We start from the raw sequence: 22,547 nt of genomic DNA, 5'->3' as shown, positions 1-22,547 counted from the left end.
TATTTATATTTTTTATTTTATATTTATTATATCTTTCTTATTTATTTATTTTACAAAAAAAATCACAAATTATCTATATCAGTCCCAAGAAAAAAGCATCAAAATATCCACGTTGTCAAGAAACACCACTTAAGCTATAACACAAAAAATAAAAAATTAGTTATCGGATCCGTCTCAACGCAGCCACAGTTTGACTGGAAATTCTGTCATTTGGTCGAGTTGAACCACCCTTCGAACTGCCTAACATCAGACCCGTAAAAAAGGTTTGATCCGTCCGGGTTTCATCATAACGACGTACCCTAATCTGCTTAGTGATCAGCCTCAAGGCCTCAACGAACGTCTCCTTCCTCTCGCACTCACCACTCAGTCTCGTCACTCTCTCATCTCTCTCACTATCACTCTCGCACGCAATCATTCTCGTCTCCGGTCTCTATCACTGTCTCCGATCTCGCACTCAAGCTCATCGTCTCGTCACCGTCTCGAACTCAGTCGCGCGTCCTTCTTGCGCTCGTCGTTGCCGCGGCAGAACCAGTAGGTCGGGGATTGTCGTCGTTTTCGTATTCTTGCCTCAGGTCTCACTGTCAGCTTCCTTTGCGCAACCAGCAGCTGGTCTCCGATTTGGTGAGTTCCAACAAATTCTCCTGTTATTTCTTTTTCAATTTTGTTGCTGTAATTATCACTGAACCTTGAATTTGTTGAAATAATCACCTAGCTAAATTGTATTGCTGAAAATTATCATAGTTTAATTTGTTGTTGAAAATTGTCAATGAGATGAATTTGTTGCTGTAGGATGTTAGAATATAATTATGATTAATTAGTATTATTTAGTATATCTGAATATTTATTATAGGAGATTACAATCTTTATTATTACGATTCTCTTAGTACCTATAAATATCATTTTATTTTGTATCATTTTACACAACTTGAATAGACAATTTGAATACATTCAATAATATACAAATTTTTTCTCCAATTTAGTCTCTTGTTTTTAACATGGTATCAGAGCCATGGTATCCTCCTTGAATAGTATAGGTTGTTTTTCATGCGGTGAAATCACCGTAGTTTTTGCACTTTTTTTATGCCATTCTTCTTTTCCTTTTGTCACTCTACTGATACTTTTTCACCTTACCGACTAGTATATTCTCTCCGTCTTGTATCTTTCCGAGTCAAATGATTGTTTTCCTATTTTCATGAAGAAATCATATAGTTTTCTCTCTTTCGACAGTTCCAACTGCGGGAAATGTTTTGATTCGTAGTGCTTGTTTGGACGCCATTATTTTGATAAAAAAATCTTTGAAAAAGATCCTTTTTTTATTTTTTAGCGTGTTTGACAAATTTCTAGTAGTAAAAATAAAAGCACTAGAAAAATAAAAAATATCATTTTTTAGAAGTTATAATTTAAATCTTTTTTTAAAGATTTTTTTCTTAAAAGAAAATATTTTTCATATAATAAATAAATAAATAAGTATTTTTATATCGTTATACCCAAATATAATTAATAGATAAAAAAAATCTTTTTATATAAAATATCCAAACATAAATTTATTTTTACTTTTTTATAAAATATTTTAAAAAAAGATAAATAAAAAAAAATCTTTTATTATAAACTCATCCAAACAAACTCTCATCCAAACAAACTCTAGGTATTGAATGATTTATTTATTCTTACATAGGCGGTATTGATTTATTCTTAGCTGTGTCTTCTCTCTCCACCGTCGTTGTTGCTATGTAATATCTCTCCAGCGAGGCTGCAACCTGTGACCTCATCGCCAATCTGCTCTCCTCTGGTGTTATGTGCCTCTCTCCGCCGCTGTTATGCTCTCTGCTCATCCAGTTTCGTTCACTTCCTCTGTACTCTCTCGCCACCAGTCAGCTCTCTCCAACGGTGTGCTCTCTTGTACCTTTGTTTGCCTCTCTCGATATCTTGACTTTTGGTTACTTGATTATTGAATATTTTTTGAATTTCTATTTTATTTGATTGGGTTAAGATACAGTGGGTGATTAAGCTTGATTAATTTACTTGTGTATGATTAAACCTTGTTACTTTAAGAAAGAATGGACTAATTAACATTCTGGAGCCTTAATTTGCTTCTGTTTTGCTTGTCATTAGAATTTAATTAAAGACAAATGGAAGGAGATAGGCCTTATTTTGCTTGCCATTTAGGTTTCCTAATCCATCTTCATTAAACACGATATAATAAGTGCCTTGCATATGATTGTTTGCAGTTCTTGATTAATCTTTTGTTCCTTTTTGGATCTTGAAGATATGGCATTTCAAATGCCTAACAATTTGTAATATGTGTGAAAAGATCTGCTGCATCCTTACGGGCTATTTCCCTTGAAATTGCTTGCTTTGCTTTGATCAGCTGATGTAATAAATTTGGAACTTAATCAGAATTCAAAATTGTCAATATTTGAAAAAATTGTCAAGTTTTATTACCATTTTCTCCATGCCTGGAGAATACAATTAACATAAACATAATACATAAGAAGAATATGGATGGATTGTTTTGGCCCTTGATTTGTTGTTGTTATGTGATCTGATGTTTTGATGAATTCAACTATTGATCTGTCATTTTTGCTTCTGAACATTGATTTTCAATTGTTGCAATTGTCACAAAATGAGCTTTTAGTTTGATGCTGGAGTGTACTAGATATTGTAGTGTGAGACTATGCTGTTTACAATGGGCACTGGAATTGGTTGGTTTTGATGCTGGGCAGCGTACTCTCTAATTCTATGATAAGTTTCAGAGTTAATTGTGTCTTGTTTGTCATCTGTTTTTTAAGTGGTTAATTGGGTTTACTGTTTTCTTTTGGTTAAAAATGTCTTATACTTGTTTATTTATATTTTTGTACTCATTAAATTGAGTTAGCTGTTTCTCTCAAATGAATAAATTAATTTTGGATTTATTATATAATTATATCTTGTTCAACCGGTTCAATTAGTGACCCACTAGTGGAATATTGACTCAGTGCCTCAGCTGAGTCATTCACCAAATCAAATTTAATAACTGCTTGATTTCCTGTATCAATGGCAAGTACTCAGGTTTCAAATGACTGCATGATTCTGGGGTGATGGGCTATAACTGCATGGCCAAATTTGAGCCAAACCTTGTATTTGTAATTATAGCCTCGGTATGAATGCCAGACATTTATTCTGGTGAATGAGTTGGGACATCCTTTTATATCTGATGATTATGTTTTTGAATGGCAGTAGGCATGTCACAGTGGAAGCAACGATAGTAGAGCCTGGTCAAAGAACCTACTTCGTTCCTAAACCTCTTCAAATTTCTTTCCCCTGCCTGGGTCTTTTTGTCTAGTAATTTGGAGCAGGAAGCTCTCTTTGTGCCTTTGGTGGTTAAGTTGTGTATTGTACGGAAATGGATTTGATAGAATCTTCAGTTCCAGAAGCACTAGATTGTGATCTCTCAATTCCAAGGGGTGGACCCATTTATGTTCCCAATATGGTCAGCCCCTCCACAACGGTTCCTCAGTTTGAAAACTCTATAATTTCTGAACTTCAGGTCTCTCTCTCTCTCTCTCCCCCTCCCCCCCTCCCAACAATTTTGCTACCTTTTCCCCTTAGTCTTCTTTGAAAAACTGTTTTTTGTTTATGCAGAATCTAGAGGCTGAATTATCACAAGATGCCACCCGAATCTCTGATGATGATGTCTCGTATGCATTCTTCCTGTTATTGTTCTCCTCCTCTCATCATTGCTCATTAATACATAGGGTCTCTACTTGTTAATGGTATTGATACCTTTTCAGGGTTGATGATCTTAAAATATTTACAGAGGACGAGCTAATGGATATGTCTTTGAAGGAAGTATTTGAGGTATTCTCCATGAACTTTTATATTTTTCCTTTTGTTTAATATTTGAACAGATTTAATGGAAGTGCTATTGTAGGGTATGGAGAACAATGAAAATCGTCCACCACCTTCAGACCAATCCAAAGTGGGGTTAGTCATGCATGACTTTTTGTTAGTTATTACACTAATGTAGATGGCCCTTATCTGAATTCATTTTATACTAGGTTTCAGACTCTTAGTTTTCTTTTTTATTCGAGCTGTATTGCTTCTGTCCTTCAACCTTATTGTGGATATGTGCAAGACTAAAAGTAGCAACAGAATAAGAGTAGTAGATGTAGCATAGAATTAAAAAAGAGAGAGAGTAGATAAGAAAAAGAGGAGCTGGAACATATCAAGGTGATACTCTTTCAGTCTCTGATATATTCATATAAGAACTAAGTGCTGAAAAGAAGGGAGCAAGGTAGCATTTGAGGAGCCACCACTCTCCTAAGGTTCTTCGCAGCCTAGATCCTTCCTGCCATATTGATTCCCTTCATCAATCTTATACACTCTCAATACTCTCTCCTATAACAGGATTCATCTCTCATTCGTGCCCTCTCCAATAACTTCTCCAGCTGTCCTATTTGTTACATCAGCTGGTCCCACTTTATTTTATTTTCATCTCTCTTTTCTTTCATTCTTCTATTGTAAAATAAAAGGCGAAGGAGCTATTTTACCACTCTCTTCTCTAACTATCTTAATTGCTTCTTTTCGCTCATTCTTCTTTTTTTTCTTCACTTGGGTTAGGGTACCTAACAATTTGGTTGCAATTATGTCAAATACATGAATCTTAGTAATGTTTATGTAGTTGTACTACATTGATACTTGTCGTAAATTCTTTAGTGAAAATGCCATATATAGGGAAAAAACAATCTTATTGCATCTCTTTCAATTTCTTTCTCTATCAAGTTTTACACTTTGCAGTGAACAAATAATGTAAAGATTTTCTTGTTGGATTTGTTGTAGGGGTGATGAAAAGAGGTCAAGGAAAAAACGGAAAGGAACAAATACTCCTATTCTTGAGGTATGCCAACTCTCTAAAAGAAATTATGTTCATGGCATTATTTTATGGTTAAATTGTTTCTTTCGTGTTGATAGTGACATACATGATATGCCATGACATTTTATCTTTATATATACATGAACTATAACTTGAAGGGTTGGCCCCTAAAAAAATGCCGGGGGCTTGGGCTTGGGCCACCACCTTTAAAATGGGATATTAAACATTTCATCTTGGTTTGCAATTTTGTTTCGTGTATGAGCTAAATCATCTGGATTCAATTATGTTCTTTTGCATTTAAGTCAATTTGATTTGATTTGATTTTTTTTATCGAAACTTGATCAAGTGGATATAAGCATGTTAAATGTGCAAAGGATGTGTCAGAACCGTTTCTGTATTTGCTGTTGTGTGATTCAATTAAGTTTGCTGTTAGAATAAATAATGGAAATCGAAGCTTTTCACATATAGACTTTGAAAGGATATGTGTGCACAATCCCTTTGGAACTTATGATCATTTAGCTTTTCAATATAAAATATCTCTCTCTTATATCCAATTTTTTTTCCTTTTCAAAAGAAGAAAAGCAAAAAGAATCATTTATTTTATTAATTTACAGAGTGGTTGTATAGAAAAGGTGGAGCAAGTTGTGAGAATCAAACAAAGGCAAGAAGAAGACAAGGAATCAGCAAGACTTCATTCATTTAAGTTGGTATCATTACTATTTATGTGATTATTCCATTTTTCATCAGATCTATCTATTATTCTAATTTAATGTACCTTGTGTTTGTTTTAGTCCTGCTTGCAAGATCAATGAAACCCTCAAACCAGGCAGGAACGAAAGGATGAGATCACTTAGGTCCACAAATTATACCAAAAAGGTTGCTTTGAGATTCTTATCTGATATAAAAATCATTTGGTTTCAAATTGGAAAATATGCACACTAATGTTATCCTACTGTTAGTAGTTAGAGTAATTAACTAAGTTGTATGCACTTAGAGATGCGTGCCTTCTATATTATTGAATTGCTGTATTTCTTGTTTATGTTGTTCTCTTTGTTGGATCATATATATGTCTAACTTTTATCTCTTAAGTAGTTAGTTTATGACCATTATTAACCAACTAAAAGCATTAAAATTCATGTCGGAAATAAATCAGGCATTACTTAAAGATTTCCATTTGTGACTTCGATGCAGTTCACTGCTATCCTGAATTGATGTTTTTTCATTGGCTGCTTCCTCAATAATGGACTCCTAATATTTGTTCAGTATCCAATATATCATTATTATACTACAAATAGGTTCGAACCGTAATTGACTTGTGTGTGCCTTAACTTCTTCTTCTTCTTCTTCTTCTTCTTCTTCTTTCCATGTGTATGTGCTCCTAGTCATTCTTCTGGTTTAATGTATGGCAGGTCAGTGCAGCAGATCTTCAACAACACATACCTGTGACATTTCCTGAAGTTCTTCTATCCGTGGAGGTTTACCATAATGTTCGACAGTGTGTCAAGGTATTCAACATCAATAGTTCAATACTATATTGATTTTAACAATGCTAAAATTCAATATGTAATTTCTGAAAAAAAAAAAACTCTCTCCTATAACAAGTTAACTACCACAAAACAGCTGATTAACAAAAGGTTCATCTCTGCATATTTGATATTTTTACTTTTATTTTGGTAGACCCAAGAGTTGTTAGTTCTTGGAAAGCAGCCTTTAACTGATTTAAGGGACAAGATCCATTGCTCAATGGACCAGGTGATGCAAAAAGCTGGGCAGTATGATCCTTCTGGATATTTTCTCATTGAAGTAAGCATCTCTTTTACACTGGTATTAAGGTGATTTTTTATTCATTGTACATGACAAAAAGGTAACTTTTTTGTAGGATGTATTTTACACTGATTTGAGAGACCCATCTGCTATTAATTATGCCAAACCTATACTGGATTGGCTCCGAAACTCAAAGGAGGAGGTGCAAAAAAAATGGGAATATATTATAAGTGGCAGACTACACCAGAAACATAAAGCAATTATGGGTGAAGTATCTGTATCAAACTTGCCTCGCTTTGCATCGGTTGAGATGCAAAAGATACGTTTTTGTGACTTACTATTTCGACTTGGTGCTGGATACCTCTATTGTCACCAGGTAATTTTGTTTTAGTTCTCGGAATTAATGTTTGGTTATTACCCTCTTCCCATAGACATGTATGGTAAATCAAAGGGAGGTGTAGCTTAGCTTTTGCAATTTTACATCAGAGGGTAAAAGGGCTAACTACAGATACTTGAATACCATGATTTTTCTTATGCATAGAATGTTAGATGTGCATCTAATTTTTGCTCAAAATATATTAGAAGAAATCACGACACAGTTGCTTTCTTTTTTGTACGAGCAATGCTACGTGACCAACAAAATTTATCATTTTTGGCCTAACACTTGGCCAACACTAAAATCCTAAGTACTAAATTCTAAATCATAAACTTTAAACCCTAGTTAAAAATAAGGTGTTGGCTAATATTATTAATAAAAGATGTTGGCCTCCCTGACATTTCTCTTTTTGTATATCTGCAGGGCGATTGCACGCATACCTTAGTGATTCGAGATATGAGGTTATTTCATACCGATGATGTGCATAATCGGACGGTTTATCCAATAGTCACCTTTCAACTGAAAACGGTTTTTAAGAAATGCAGTGCTTGCAAAATATTCAGAGCTACAAAGGTAACAGCCGATGACAAATGGACACCACAAAACCCTTGTTACTTTTGTGATGAATGTTTTTCGCTCCTCCACTTCAACGACGATGGCTTGCCATATTATAACAGCTTCCTAGAATATGATTATAATCACGATTAGTTCCTTTTAGTTTGAAGAACACTTTCACGAGGATGTCATCAAAAAACAAAAATTTCATTTGGTGGTACATTTAGTTTGGTATCTACGGAAGCGCTAAAATCTCCGGAGCCAAGAGGATAGTATAGAGCGTAGTGTTAGATTAGATGGGCACTTGCATCTTTTAGAGGCATGTTTGCAAATTTTATGAACTAGATTTAGAGTCCCACAGTGTACGAAAAATGAACGGTATAAATTTTTTGTACACAATTTTTTAGATAACTAAAATGATACTGGAGATATTTTGTATTTTATAGTTATAACATAATCAACCAATATAACTCTTAAAAGTTAAAACAAAGAATTGTATTGTAATAAATTTTATAGTATAATACAATAATAATATAATAGTAAAATTAATTCGGTTAATCTATATTATTTATATATAATGAAGTATTTGTTTAAATATAGTTTTTTGATAAAGTGTAATGAAACTGAAAAGCGTAATCCTTTTTTCTATTTGGTTTTGATAAGTCCAAGCATTTTTGTAACAAATTTTTTTAATATCATTGAATACCTATTGGCTTTTGCAATTTATAATTTTATTTAAAAAAATTATAAAATATAATAAATAAAGTGATACATGTTCAGAAGGATTTAAATTAAGTTATTTTTAAGAGATCTAAATTCAAATTAGATACATAAAAAAATTTGGCTTATTTTTAAATTTATTTGCTAGGGGTCTATTTAAAGACTCATTGTCACTCTTGTTGAATCAAATTTTGATGAATGAAATTTTTTGAATTTTTTTAAAAAATTTGGATGTAAACAGGAGAAGTAGATGAGTCCCTTAACTATTATTTTAGAAAATTAAATTAAAGTAGAGAGTCCCTCTTTTTGATTTTCTATCTAATCCTAGATCCGTTTTATATTATTTAGTATCAAATTTTAAGTATTAGATTAATCCTTATTAATCAATATTTATTCTTCTTTTACTCTAATATATATATATATATATATATATATATATATATATATATATATATATATATAATTTCTTGTTCGTTCAAGTGCGGTACCGTCATTTCTTATTTGCTATTTCTCGTCATTCTTTGTTTTCTCTTTCTCGTCAGATCGTGTCTTCCTTTGATTTTTTCCTTCTTTTTATTATTTATTGTTCCCTTACGGTCTCGTGATTTTCTTTTGTTTTATAGCATTAGGTAAAGCAATTTAGTATAAAAAAAAAAAACATAAAACAAAGCAAGGTAAAATAAGAACAACAAGGTCAAACAAAAAAACAAGAGTGCAACAGTAAAATGATTTTCAAGAGTAGTAAAAAGCAACAGTGGGGAGTTAATTGAGGGTAAAAACTAATTATGAATGTAAACACGAGTGACCTAACCATCATCATATATCATAAAAAATCGGTGTGTACCATCATCATACCAGAATTTCTTAAAAAGCTTTGTCAGTTAAAACAAGGTTCAAGATCGGTAAAAGAGTACCATAAGGAGTTGTTGTATTTGATGTGCAAAGTTAATGTTGAAAAGAATCTAAAGTTCTTATGAAATTTTTTTTTATTGGATTAAATAAAGAAATTACAGGGTCGAACTTTATCATTATGTAACAAACGGAGGATTTAGTCCATTTGACAATTAAGATGAAGGCGCAACAACAATTTATGGCAACTTGGTACTCTTCAGACTCCAATTCTACACAGGGTTCTAAAAGAGCAAAGTTTGAAGATACGGCAAAATTTACTATTGTAAATTTCAAGAAGAATATTATAAATCGACATCAATAGACTTTTTCTGATCCTATCTTTAATTCTACTTCACAGCCAATAATAAAAGAATTTGTTGAATATACTGTAGATGTAGATGTAGATGTAGATAAGTACTTAAATGAACAAAAGGTGCAAAAGTTCTCAAAGGGATTTTTGGAATGTGAGTAATTTAAAAAACAAGAGAGAAAAGAAAAAGAATGAGAGAAGAAGAAATTGAGAAAAAGAGTAAGTGTTTGAGTGAAAAGAATCAATGAGTGAAAGAGAGGATTTTGAGAAAAAGTCAGAGAATAGTGAGAGAGAGGAGTCATTGAGAAAAAAAAGAAACTGAGAGAAATAAATACACTTGTAAGAGAAATTTTGAAAGTCATTGAGTGAAAGAGAGGATTTTGAGAAAAAGTCAGAGAATAGTGAGAGAGAGGAGTCATTGAGAAAAAAAAGAAACTGAGAGAAATAAATACACTTGTAAGAGAAATTTTGAAAGTTGTAGTTTAGACAAGAGTGCATTAGTGTCTATGATATTCAAAAAATCTCTAGTTTTCTGTATATCTAACCATGCATTGCCTAGTGTATACATGTCCGATTTTAAAAGTTTTGCTGATCTATTGGTGAATTTTGAAGGAATTAATATGGATAGAAAGAGTGAAGGACAACCAATTCCATTCTATAGTAAGCGGCAACATGGAATATGTCTCACGTATTCAAAATACGACAAAGTGCAGTTTGTTTTGAATTTGATTGTTCAGGCCAATCTTGAATAAAAGGCATGCACATTAGACTCAGTTGCTAGATTGTTTTTCAAAAGTGATTGAACAAGATTCGAAGACGATTTTTTTTTGTAGAGGGGGAGAATGATATGTGTTCAGAGGACTTTTTAGTCTATGTTAGTTTGTTTTGTTGTTAGGGTTTGTTAGAAGATTTGATTTAGTTCTAATTTACTTAATAGTATTTTTTAAAAATTTAAATTTAAATCAAATTTGATCTAATCTAATAAAGATCAAATCTGATTTTCTTTGATTTTCTATCTTATTTTGAGTTTCATTCTGTATCATAAAGTATTTGATCTATAATATAATAAAAATAGAGTAATAGACTAATATTTTAATTCATAGAATTAATGATAAATAAATAATATGATAATTTTTTTTAGAAAATAGCCTGATAATAAATTTATTATTAATTAAGAGATAATGATAGTAAAGACTATTAAATGAGAAGAGATATAAAAAAAATAAATTCAAAAATTTATAAAAATTACAAACTTCGCAAAAAAATTGATGCGGCAATAGATAACATAGATGAGATATTATTTTTTAACAATAAAAATAATTTTAATATTTGATTTTAGTTTAATTTATTTTACGTCTCACAAAATATAAATTAGTATTTATGAGATCATATGTTATAAAAATTATTTTAATTTATTAAATTTGTACAAAATAACAAAATTTAATTGATTATCTATAAAAATAAAACTGTCTCTAAAAATGAGAACGATTTCATTGAGAAGTGAAATTTGGAACCATTTTACTTGATGTAATGTCATATTTAAAATTCCAAACAATACTTCATTGCAATTGCTTTAAGAAAACATGGCATTTATTTTGATACATATAAAATAGATTTATCTGTTTACTCCTTTGTAAAAAACGTCTACAGTATACCTACAGTGAATTTCTTGAAAGATGCACGTGTAAGTTAATATCGCAATGGTTTTTGATATCAAATATAATGTTTTTCTTACATATGTAGTTTGAATAGTGAATATTCAATAAAGTTTGAAAAATTCTTAAATTTTTATTTACTCCAGGATGTAAAATTATTTTTTCCCATCAATTTCATTTATTTGAAATGAATGAATGAGAATATTCTATGGAGCAAAATAAAATTTACTTCATGGAGTATGAAAGAACATTATATTCAAAAGATGGTATTCACAATTCAGACTGCAGAATAATAGCTCGAAAGATACAATAGTTAACATAAAGCTTTTCTATACCAGTTACATTCTGCAAGAAAAATGATACATTAAGGTTTTAAAAATAAAATGCTGGACATGTCAAATTATGAGTAAAACTACCATTTGTATTTATGAAAATTAAAAACACTGACACATCTATTTATAAAAGATAGATATTATTATTTGTACTTATAAAAAATAGATTTTTACAAATAAAATTATTAAAATTTAAAAAAATAAAATAAAATTTTTAAACTATCCTTCTCTCTATTACTATTATCATAATCTCTCTCTTCTCTCTCTCTAAATGTTCTTGACGACTCCGATCCCAAATTCTACCATCACTCTTCTTCCCAACTACTACCATCACTGCCTCCATTATCATCACTACCACCGCCATCGCCACCCTTCCTCTTCCCTCCACCTCTTTGACCCCGATTTCAATCGCAAGCTCCACTTCCCCCTCACCTTCCGAAACTTCAACCCTGTCGCCTCCTCTATTGTTTCATCCATCAAATTCAGCAACACAAAAAGATTCAAACGCATTTTTGCACTCAAAACAACACAATAAATTCCAAAATTTTCTTTTCTTTTCTTTTCTTTTTCTTTACAAAAAAGGCTTTCTCCCACATATCTAAATCACTAATATTCTAACTAATATGATGCTATGTTCATTTAATGTTAATTTGATTCAAATAAATCTATGAAGATGATAACATAATAATGAAAAGAGAGATCTTTATTTACTTAAGGAGAAGATCGGACAGGGTGCGTGAGAACTTGATGCGGCCAAACTTGGAGGCGGGCATAGTGAGGTAGATGCAGAAAAGGCCCGTGGCGAAGACAAAGCATAATTGAGAGGAAACTTTTCCGATTTGAGTTTCTTGGCAGCGGGGGAGTCTTCGCCATTGTTCTCAAGGTCCCTAAGGAGCAACCTATTGGTATCGACCACCATGACGCTCTGCGGCATCCTTAGATCCCAACGAATCACTCACAATAATCGCAGCATCCTTAGATCTAGAGTTTCTTTTCGGCATAGACAGAGGCTGAGCTTGCGTTAGATAATTATGTTGGTGATGGTGGTGTTGGTGCGGTTGAGTCGCGTCTGACACCGATGAGGGAGTGTGGTGAAGGGGTTACGATGACGGTTGAGGAGGAGGGCAAAACGATGGTACTAAGAAAATTGAGAGAGAGGGGGGGGGGGAGGGGAGGGAGATCAGAGGAGAGATAATGGTAGTAGTGGTGGAGAGAAGGCTAGTTTAAAAATTTTATTTAATTTTTTAGGGTTTGGATTTTACTTGCAAAAATCTATTTTTTATGAGTACAAATGATAATTTTTGTCTTCTATGGATAGATTGTTTTCAATTTTCGTAGGTAAAAATGATAGTTTACTCCAAATTTATTAATGTACGAGTACTACTAGTACTCCCTGCTTAGTGGGTATTGTATGACATTAGTAGGTAACAACTGTATAGAATATGAAGAGGTAATTAGTATTATGTCTTTTCTTTTTTTTTCTTTTTGGCTATATATAGCTCCACCTTTAGTCTTTGTAAAGGTGCGATTTTTTCACTAATGGAGTAGACACATCTCTCTCTTTTTTTTAGCTTGCATGGTAAAATCTTCATTTTTCACCAAGAGATTTGCAGCTCAGAACAAATTTTATCATGCTGCGGTAAACTTGGAGAAGCTGCAAATATTACTAAGTGAAAATTGTGAACTTTGTCCCTTCTTTCTACAACATCCATGGTAGATAAAGAAGCGGGAGCGGATAATCCAAAAAATTCGCAACTACAAATATTTTCAGTGAGTGATTTACAAAACCTCATGAGATTGATGAATTAACTTGCCAACTATTCATACCTTAATCCAATAAATAAGAGCTAGGCCTAATAACGCAAAAGGTCCACCAATAAAAGTGGACCTCATTATAAACCCGACCTCTTTGATATCAACAAAGAGATCAGTTCTACTTGATTTGAATGAGTGACTACCTCCGGATATTTCTCCGCTACATCTAGAAAAGATAGAATTACTCCAACAAAGGTGGTTAGCTACTCTACTATAAATGCACTGAAACTCCCAGGTATAATTCACGTTCTACTCTACTTAAAACTTGCTTAAAACCCTTGCTAACTTAAACATCGAAGTCTCTTGCAGGTATCACCCCCACCTCCTCATGAGGAACTCGGACAGGCAGCATCTCGGCACCAAAGAAGTCGAACGCTACCATATTAAGGGATCTGGACTTCACATTCAGACCCAAATCAACGTTTCAAATAACCCTCAGAACACCAGCCTTCAAACGTAAGTAGGGATATCAACATTAAACCCGATTCAAAACCAGACAAGTCCCTTCTACCTCCATCCAAATGAAAGCCGAGGTTTATTACTAACTCAAACTCCTCTTACAACTCGAATTTATTACTCATGGACGAGATCGATTTGGCTATCCATCAAATCGAAGAACAAGATAGGATTCGTTGATGGAACCATTCCGAAACCTGAAAAAAACGGACTCAACCTATGAAACTTGAGACAGATGCAACACCTTTGTACTATCATGGTTGCATTCTTTCTTAAGCGTAGAGATTCTTCAAAGTGTTCTTTGGTGTAAGGTGACTTCGAAATTCTGGAATGATCTCAAACACATATTCTATGACAGATTCTATGAAGGTGATTTGTTCAGATAGCTTATCTTCAAGAGGAGATGTTTGCAATGAAACAGGGAGATCTATCCACACTGCATATTTTACTAAACTTAAGAGAATTTAGGAAGAACTTGATGAGTTCAAACCAATCCCAACCTGTGCTTGTGGAGCATCATACTCATGTGGACTGAAGATCATAATAGAATATAGAGACCAAGAACATGCTGTTAGAATTTTGAGAGGGTTAAATAAGCAATAGACAACAGTGAAATCGCAAATTATGTTGATGGTACCAGCAGGGATGGATCCAGAAATGTTATCATGGGGAGCCAATAACACATATAATATTAAAAATTATGTAAAGAATTATATAGTATAAAATGTATTACAAAAATATATCGATAGATAATATATTTTAAAGTACAAAAAATGTGTGTATTTTTTACTAATGAAGTGGCCGATTCTTCATATCATAAAATTCATCGATAATAGAATTTATGTTAAATTTTTCAACAATTTTCTTTTCGATATAATTAAAAGATAATTAGCAAGAAATTCATCTTTCATTTTGTTTCTGAATTATTTTTCACAATATTCATAGTTGAAAAAAATATCTTAATTGTAACAGTTGAAACAAAGAGAATTAATACCAAATGAATAAAAAAAGATGGTCATAAGAAGAAAAAGAATTCACTTTATGAGATTTAAAATTTTTTACTTAATTAAAAATATTAATAATAATATATTTTTAAAATTTTTTTAATATTGTTATTTACTTTTTAAATATTAAAAATTATTAATATTTAAATTGGACTGAACTTTTATTTATATTAGATTAAATACTAAATAATTTTTTTAAAAATTAAATTATATATAATAACTTATTACTATTAATTTTTTAAAAAAAAACTGGGGTCGAGGCCTCCATTCGCCCCCCTTATGTCCGTCCCCGGGTGTCAGTGTCCAATGTGAATTCCATCTACTCTTTACTTTTGTAACAAAAAAGACAATTAACCAACTGATATCAAAGTGAAAAAAGGATGCTGGTTAATGCTGTCAATGGCCATGAAAACAATATTAACTCTTGTAAAAGCATTTCTGGTTTTTCAAGTAATTTGATAGTTATTCTTAGCGGCTGCTTTTTGATATTGACATATTGTATATCGCATACCAAATTTTCTGGGATTAACACATGCTAAGATTGTATCTGCCCTTTTTATTGATATGTCTTGGGAAACTAACAGTAGTAACAATTCTACACTAATCCATTCTTAAAGCATAAATGGATCACTTTTCTCAGAAGATAAAAAAAAAAAATTTCAAATTCCTGCATGTAATGTAATGTCCTTCAAATAACTTTACCTTTTGAAATTTGAACCTAGTATTCACATAAAGATAGTCTGAAAACATGCTAGATACAACATTCTCCTAAAAACAAAGAAAGCAAAAAGATAGTACAACTGAGCATATGACACAACTATATAAACACATAGATGAACAACTTAACACACCATTAATAACAATGTACTAAGTGATTGTCTAATTCAGATCATGGGTGGCTTGGTGCAATAAAAGGAGGTGCAGAAATAGGCATTGTTGGCATTGAGCTAGAACTTGTGGCATTGTTTCCAAAACCACCTTCTGTGGTACAACAAAGTTTTATGCAATCAACAGGGTTCTGATTTACAGCATTGCACTCCTTCTTGCTCCTCTGTAGCGGCTTCTCCGGCAAACAGTTGCGGCGATCATCAAAGACAGTTCTTTTAGATGTCAAGTTCCGGCAAATTCCCTCTTCCTCGCAGAAGAAGTTATAAGAAAATGTGAAATTCGCCAAGTTGGGAAGCTCACAAACTCCCATAGGGACTATGCCGGTCATCATATTGTGTGCCAAATTGAGCTGCTCCAAATGAGAAAGCCCTGCAAGGCTATAAGGAATTGGGCCAACAATTTTGTTGAAACTAACATCAAATACTCTTAATTTGTAGAGAAATCCAACTTGCTGTGGCAAACAACCTTGTAAACTGGTGTTGATCATGACAAGCTCTTCCAGTGTTTCAGCTAAGTTCACTATGCTTTCTGGAAGACAGCCTCCGAATCTGTTGTTGGCAAAAACCAGGACAGAGGCCGAGATTCGGCCGAAGCTTCGTGGGATGGAACTGCTAAGACGGTTGTTATTGAGAAATATTGCATCAAAGGTTTTGTTAAAGAGATCAACAGGCAATGAGCCTTCGAATTCGTTGAACCGAATGTCAAGGTATCTGAGGGAAGGAAGGGAAAGAACAACCGTTGGAAAAGGTCCAACAAATCTGTTGTTGCTAAGATCAAGCTCGTGAAGGAGGCTGAGGTTGCTTAGTGTTCTTGGGAGGATGCCGCAGAAGCGGTTGCTGTTGAGATGGAGCAGAGCAAGGTCTGAAAGCAGGCCTAATTCCGCCGGTAGGAAGCCGGCTATGTCGCCGTGGTTAAGGTCAATGCCTGCTACAACTGTCACTTTAGGGTCATCTTGTGATGGAGCACAATACACACCTGTGTAATTGCAAACTCTAGGACCTACCCAATTGGCAGTGAAGTTTTTTGGGTCGGAATAGATGACACTCTTCCATGCTTGCAGCGCAAGAAAGGCGCGATCAAGCCTCGGATTCAATGGGGGATTCTGGGTGTTGTGGTGGTGATGGTGGCCACGCCTGTTGTGACTATTGGCCACACTATGCTTTGCATTAAGGTTATTGAAGAAGCAAGATAATTGTACAAGAAAGAGGAATAGAGCAAAAGTGGTGAAAGAAGAAGAATAAGAAGATGAAAGCAAACCCATTTCTTTGTGTGAGTGGTAAATGACTAATGACTTAATCAATATATGTAATGAAGTAAAAAGTCATAGTCTTATTGTTTAATCATGTCATCTTGAACATGTTTAAATTAGTACAATCAAAAATTTAAAATTGGTAAGCGAGGAAAAAAAAAAAACATAGATTCCATAGTCCAAACAATATCACAACCACCTGCTAAAGTAGTAAAGTGATGCTTAACGTTAATGTCACATGACAAAAAAAAAATTAGGAACCAATGTTGGCTGGGGGATTACAAGAGTACTCTCTACCAATGAGTTTTCTAGATGCAACAAATGCTGTGTAGGGGTGACAACGGGACAGGTAGGGGCGGGTTTTTTTGCTCTACCCGACCTCGTTCTGCCGTACAAAAATTCGCATAGAACTCGTCCCGCTTCTATCTACGGGTAGTAAAACGTTGAACCCTAACTCGTCTCTACGAGTACCCGTTCTGCCCCTACCCGCTCCTATAATTATTAAAATCCAATAAATAAAATTAAATTTCAAAATTTATATAACTATCATCACATATATAATATAAATAAAGTAAAAATTTAAATATGATACAATATTATTAATTATTTACTAATTATTTTACATATATTATACATATTATATATTAAAATGATATATATTATATATAGCGGGACGGATAAGGACGAATATTACATAAACCCGACTTCACCCCGCCCCTCCCAAAAATCCGCCCTACTAAAACTCATCCCAGTGCGGGGTGGGTATCCACACATTTGAGTGGTATTGCCATCCCTAATACTGTGTAGGATGAAATTAGAAATTATTCTATCCTCAATATTTAAGTGGATTCTATTTAATATATTCATGAAGTCACATTAATCTCTATTATGATAAATACATTTTTATTTATGAAGAAAAACAATTCATTTTTTTAATAGATACTTCGGAATATCCTCCCAACTATTAAAATAGAAAAGTATAATTACTTCTTAAGATTTCAAGATATTGGACTTTGTAACTTTTATTTAATTTAGTATTTTAAAAAATGCTTAATAATATTTTTAAGAATTATATTATCAAGTTTTATATTATCTAAAATTAAAAGTCTGATAGCTCTTATAAATATAAAACAACTTTTATTTTTTGAGTTAATTTTTTAAATTAGGTCCATTTGATTTTTTATATGGTATCAAAACCTGTTTAAAAACTTGATACCTTTTATAAGTGTAAGACAACTCTTATCTTTTAAACTAATTTATAGAGTAAATTAGACCTACTTAATTTCTTATATATATATATTTACTCATTTATGAATAGATAAATCACAATTTAATTAAATACTTTTCTCTATAAACTTACAATAGTTTAAAGATTTAGTTAACAAGTAGTTTAAATACTAGTTGAGGTGTTAAATAAGATTTTTTTTATTGAAAATCCAAAAACATAAAATTTCAAACCAATGTTATGTATTTATTGAATTTTTTTCTTATAAAAAGAATGTTGGCACTTATTAGCAAAAGTTATAGTTTAATAGGATGACACAAACGGCGTGTACTTTTATGCAAAGTCAATAGTGTTATTGATGCTATTTGCACATGACCTTGGAAACTTGACCATGCGCATTATAAGGACTTACCTCCTTCCAAGTTGTTTGAGTGGAGCTGGAGAAGGACACTCTCTTAGAGAGTGGAAGAGACAAAACAAAAACAATGGGGTTTCTTTAAAACCAAGGGATAATGAAGAATTTTTGTCCACCAATTGGATTCCACTATTCATAGTCCTAAGTGGCAACTACCTCTTATTCAAGTTTGTTTCTTGAAAATCATGCATTGGAGCAAATAAAATGATTACTTTGATTTTATTTTGTTTACTTCATGCTTCTGAATTCTTGGCAGTTAGTGTGTTACATCTTCAAATTAATGCTTGAACTAGTTGAATGTATCTTTCAAATGAATATATTGGTTAAGATTATGCAGTAATGAGCATTGGATAGACTTCATACCACAAACTGAAGTACGACGAATAACTTATGATGGCATCAGTTATGATTTATGAAATATGTATCTTTGCATAATCTATAACTTATAATAAAGAGAAATGTTACAAGGCAACATTCTTTTAGCAATATTACGTAATATTTTGAATCTAACACCTTATTTTTATACTATTAAAATTTAATTTTATGTGGTTTAGACTTTAGAATTTAGTATTTAACATATAAAATTGGATAAATATTAGTAAAAAATAATAAATTTTATCAATAACTTAGGATTGCTTTATATTAAAGGATTTAGTTAATATGTCATTTTTTAGCACGGATAAAATTATTACTAGTAAAAAATTTTAAATTTTCAACTTTAATAACTACATAATGTATAAAAAGAGGCAGTTCGATGCACATATATCTCGCATAACGGAAACAATTCAATAGTTGCTTGAAGGCTTTCCTTCAAATAAATAAATACATTAAAAAAAATTCTGTTGTAAAAAAAAAAAATTAATGGGTAATCTTAATATATACTTTTTAAAGCACATGTTAGTCAAATCTAAATGATAATTAAATTTTGCAACCAACTTGCTATTTGATAAAGTTTTTAAGTTTAGATTACATTTTAAGAATTTAATTAAAATGTGTTCCAAAAATATATATTAAGAATATAATTATATAAACTTTTAAATTTTTATGTATTTAATACATTGAAAATATACTTTTAAAAAATAAAACCAATAAATATTTAAAATTTATATAATAGCACAAGTAATATTTTTTCTCATAAAAAATTAACGTAAAAAATACTTAAAATTTTGAGAAAAGGACAATTTAGTCCCTGACTTTTTAACCCGCAGACATTTTCGTCCATAAGCATTGGAAAATATATTTAAATTCCTGACGTTTTTGAAAATAAGACCGATCAGTCCCTCCGTCCATGAGCCACCCTCAGAGCGGACGAAAAATGCTGAGCTGGCTCCCCCTATGCTTACCTGGCTCAACGGCGTTCCCACGTGGCACGTTAGTGGGATGGAGGTTTGAAAACGAGACACATAAGTCCCTCTCACTCAAAACGACGTTGTTCTGAGTGCTGTCCTAATACTAAAATTCGTTTGGGTCGTTCCTTCATGGTGGCGGCTGGTGGTGAGGAGAAGACTTATTCAGATTTCAGTAATGGTGACGATGGCAGCGTGCGATTTCATTCTTCGTGTCTCTCTCTCTCTCTTGCCTCAGATCTGATCCACGACGGCAACTTCAAGGCAGGTCGGCGGGATGCATGGCACAGTGGCGGCTACTTCTTCCTTGGCTCCCTTGTGCGGCGGCTTGGGCTGGATGGAAGGTAAACGGCGACGATGAAGCACGAGAACAGCGGCGAGGACCCTCCAGTGGCGCCTCTCTTCGGGAGCGGCAGCGACAACAGCGTGGGGATTCGACGGTGAGGCGTGGCGACGACGGCTCCTCCCTCCAGCTTGACGATGGCGTGACGGCGGCCCACACCCTACCGGCGACACATCTCCTTTCTCGGATCTCTCTTCCATGTGTGTGAATGCATTTGTTTTGTGTATGTATGGTTGAGAAGGCAGAAAGAGTGAGGAGAGGAGGGTTGGGGGCTGCGCAGGTGAAGAGGAGAGAGGCGGTGAGGATAGAATTAGGGTTAAGGGCAATGTAGTCATTTTACTAAAATTACTTGTGTGAGAGGGACTTATGTGTCCCGTTTTCAAAACCTCCATCCCACTAACGTGCCACGTGGGAACGCTGTTGAGCCAGGTAAGTATAGGGAGAGCTTAGCGTTTTTCGTCCACTCTGAGGGTGGCTCATGGACGGAGGGACTGATCGGTCTTATTTTCAGGAACGTCAGGGATTTAAATGTATTTTCCAATGCTCAGAGACGAAAATGTCCGCGGATTAAAAGGTCAGGGACTAAATTGACCTTTTCTCTAAAATTTTACTAAAAATATTAAAATGAATAAATGACCATTTGTATCCATGAGAGATGAAAACACTAACATTTGTACTCATGAAAGCTCGAAACTAATCTTGTACCCATGATAGATGCTATCCGTGTGACAAAAGTGCCATAACTTGGATCTGAGCTTGGTTCGTGGGTTTTCGAACCTACGTGTCACTTCCACCCCCCAAGCCACCATCATCATCGTCATCTTCTTCACCATCATCCCCATCCATCACTGTCTCTTCCCAGCCACCATAACCTCCACTCGCCTTTGGGAACAGAAAGAACCTTCTCGAACCAATCAACCTCACCCCACAGTTCACCATTCTTCTTGCTAACTTGAATCTCAGCACACCAAATGTCCATGTCTTTCCCATTCCCACCACCACACTCCCACACCACAACCAACTTCCCACCCAAATCAGCCATGGTAGCACCACACAAAAACCGAGGCAACCCCTTCAGCTCTTTCCATACCCCACTCTTCACATCGAACCCTTTAATCTTCCCCAAGTAATCGTAGCAATAAAGAATATCATCCACCACGCACGCCCTCCCTCGCCACCCGAGGTCCAGCTCCGTTCCCACGCTCTCCAAAGCGCCGCATCGGGGATCCAACGCGATGCCGCCGCGATCTGCCATGGCGTACACCTTGCCGTCCACCACGGCACTTGCGTGCATCCACTTCTCCCGAACCTCCGCAGGGCTCGCCACGCGCTCCCATTTTTCGGAGGCGGGGTCAAGAACCTCCGCCTAGTTGGCCGACCTGGCCCAATTTTTGGCGACACAGCTTCCGATGACGTAAATCTTTTCGTCGACGACTCCTGTAGCGGCGAACTCACGGCCGACGCGCATGGAGGGTCCACGTCGCCATCGGTGGAAGCGGCAGTCGAGGAGCCAGATGTGAGAGGAGAGAACGTCATTAATGGAGCCACCGATGACGTAGATAGTGGAACCGAGAACGGCGTAGGCAGAGCCGATAGCGGGGGAGAAGGTTGGGTGTCGCGGCTGTTTGGTGGCAGACGAGAGGAGACCCAGGAATGGAGAAGGTGGCCGCTGCCGCTCTGGGCTTTGGTGGAGAGGAGGAGCTGGCGCTGTGGTTTCTGGGCTCAGCGGAGGTGAGAAGAGGGGAAGAAGAAGAGAAAGGGGTGCGGCGGTGTGGGTTATCGCCGGAGGTTGTGGTGAAGGAGGTGGCTGTGGCGGTGCTGAGGTGATGGTGATGGAGGTTATGGTGGCTGGGAAGAGACAGTGATAGATGGAGATGATGGTGAAGAAGATGAAGATGATGATGGTGAATGGTTGGCTCAGATATGGCTTGGGGGGGAGGGTTGGGAGTGCCACGTAGGTTTGGAAACCTACGAACCAAGCTCGGATCCAAGCCATGGCATTTTTGTCACACGGACAGCATCTATCATAGATACAAGATTAGTTTCGAGCTTTCATAGGTACAAATGTCAGCATTTTTATCTCTCATGGGTACAAATGGTCATTTATTCATATTAAAATGCGTCTTAACATGCCTAAGTGCCCAATAAGACGCTAGTATTGATAATGGCAAACGCTACACTATGTACATTTGCTTCCTCCATATGGATACTATGTTAATTTCCTAACTTATTTGTGGACAATATATATATATTAATTATAATTATAAATTATATTATTTCAAATTAAATGATTTATATAATGATGATCTCATTTATTGTTATAAATACTAATTGAATAAGTCATTATTACT

The 22,547-nt window shown here is 34.3% G+C and overlaps 2 protein-coding genes and 1 pseudogene across 3 annotated transcripts; 1 reads left to right on the top strand and 2 right to left on the bottom strand.

Annotated features, from left to right (window-relative positions):
* Positions 1–1,615: 1,615 nt before the first annotated feature.
* LOC112789821 (snRNA-activating protein complex subunit) lies at positions 1,616–8,037 on the top strand. 2 transcript variants are annotated; one of them, XM_025831879.3, is made up of 12 exons: positions 1,616–1,887; positions 3,217–3,526; positions 3,622–3,677; positions 3,771–3,837; positions 3,911–3,963; positions 4,819–4,876; positions 5,467–5,555; positions 5,644–5,728; positions 6,262–6,357; positions 6,530–6,655; positions 6,732–6,992; positions 7,416–8,037. In XM_025831879.3, the coding sequence occupies exons 2-12, from the start codon at positions 3,383–3,385 to the stop codon at positions 7,698–7,700; spliced, it is 1,320 nt and encodes a 439-aa protein (XP_025687664.1). In that variant the 5' UTR covers positions 1,616–1,887; positions 3,217–3,382; the 3' UTR covers positions 7,701–8,037. The 2 variants fall into 2 exon arrangements, with proteins under 2 accessions (XP_025687664.1, XP_025687665.1); XM_025831880.3 differs by having other exon boundaries at positions 1,633–1,887; positions 3,220–3,526.
* A 7,218-nt stretch (positions 8,038–15,255) lies between these two features.
* LOC112789820 (leucine-rich repeat extensin-like protein 4) lies at positions 15,256–17,083 on the bottom strand. Its single transcript, XM_025831878.3, has one exon. It carries the CDS (start codon positions 16,877–16,879, stop codon positions 15,620–15,622), a length of 1,260 nt encoding a protein of 419 aa, XP_025687663.1. The 5' UTR covers positions 16,880–17,083; the 3' UTR covers positions 15,256–15,619.
* A 3,945-nt stretch (positions 17,084–21,028) lies between these two features.
* On the bottom strand, positions 21,029–22,192 carry LOC112774522 (F-box/kelch-repeat protein SKIP6-like; annotated as a pseudogene).
* Positions 22,193–22,547: the final 355 nt, after the last annotated feature.

Source organism: Arachis hypogaea, chromosome 3 (assembly GCF_003086295.3).
Source record: "Arachis hypogaea cultivar Tifrunner chromosome 3, arahy.Tifrunner.gnm2.J5K5, whole genome shotgun sequence".
NCBI lineage: Eukaryota > Viridiplantae > Streptophyta > Magnoliopsida > Fabales > Fabaceae > Arachis > Arachis hypogaea.
The sequence above is the reverse complement of the archived record's forward strand: the minus strand, read 5'-3'. Positions and strand labels throughout refer to the sequence as shown.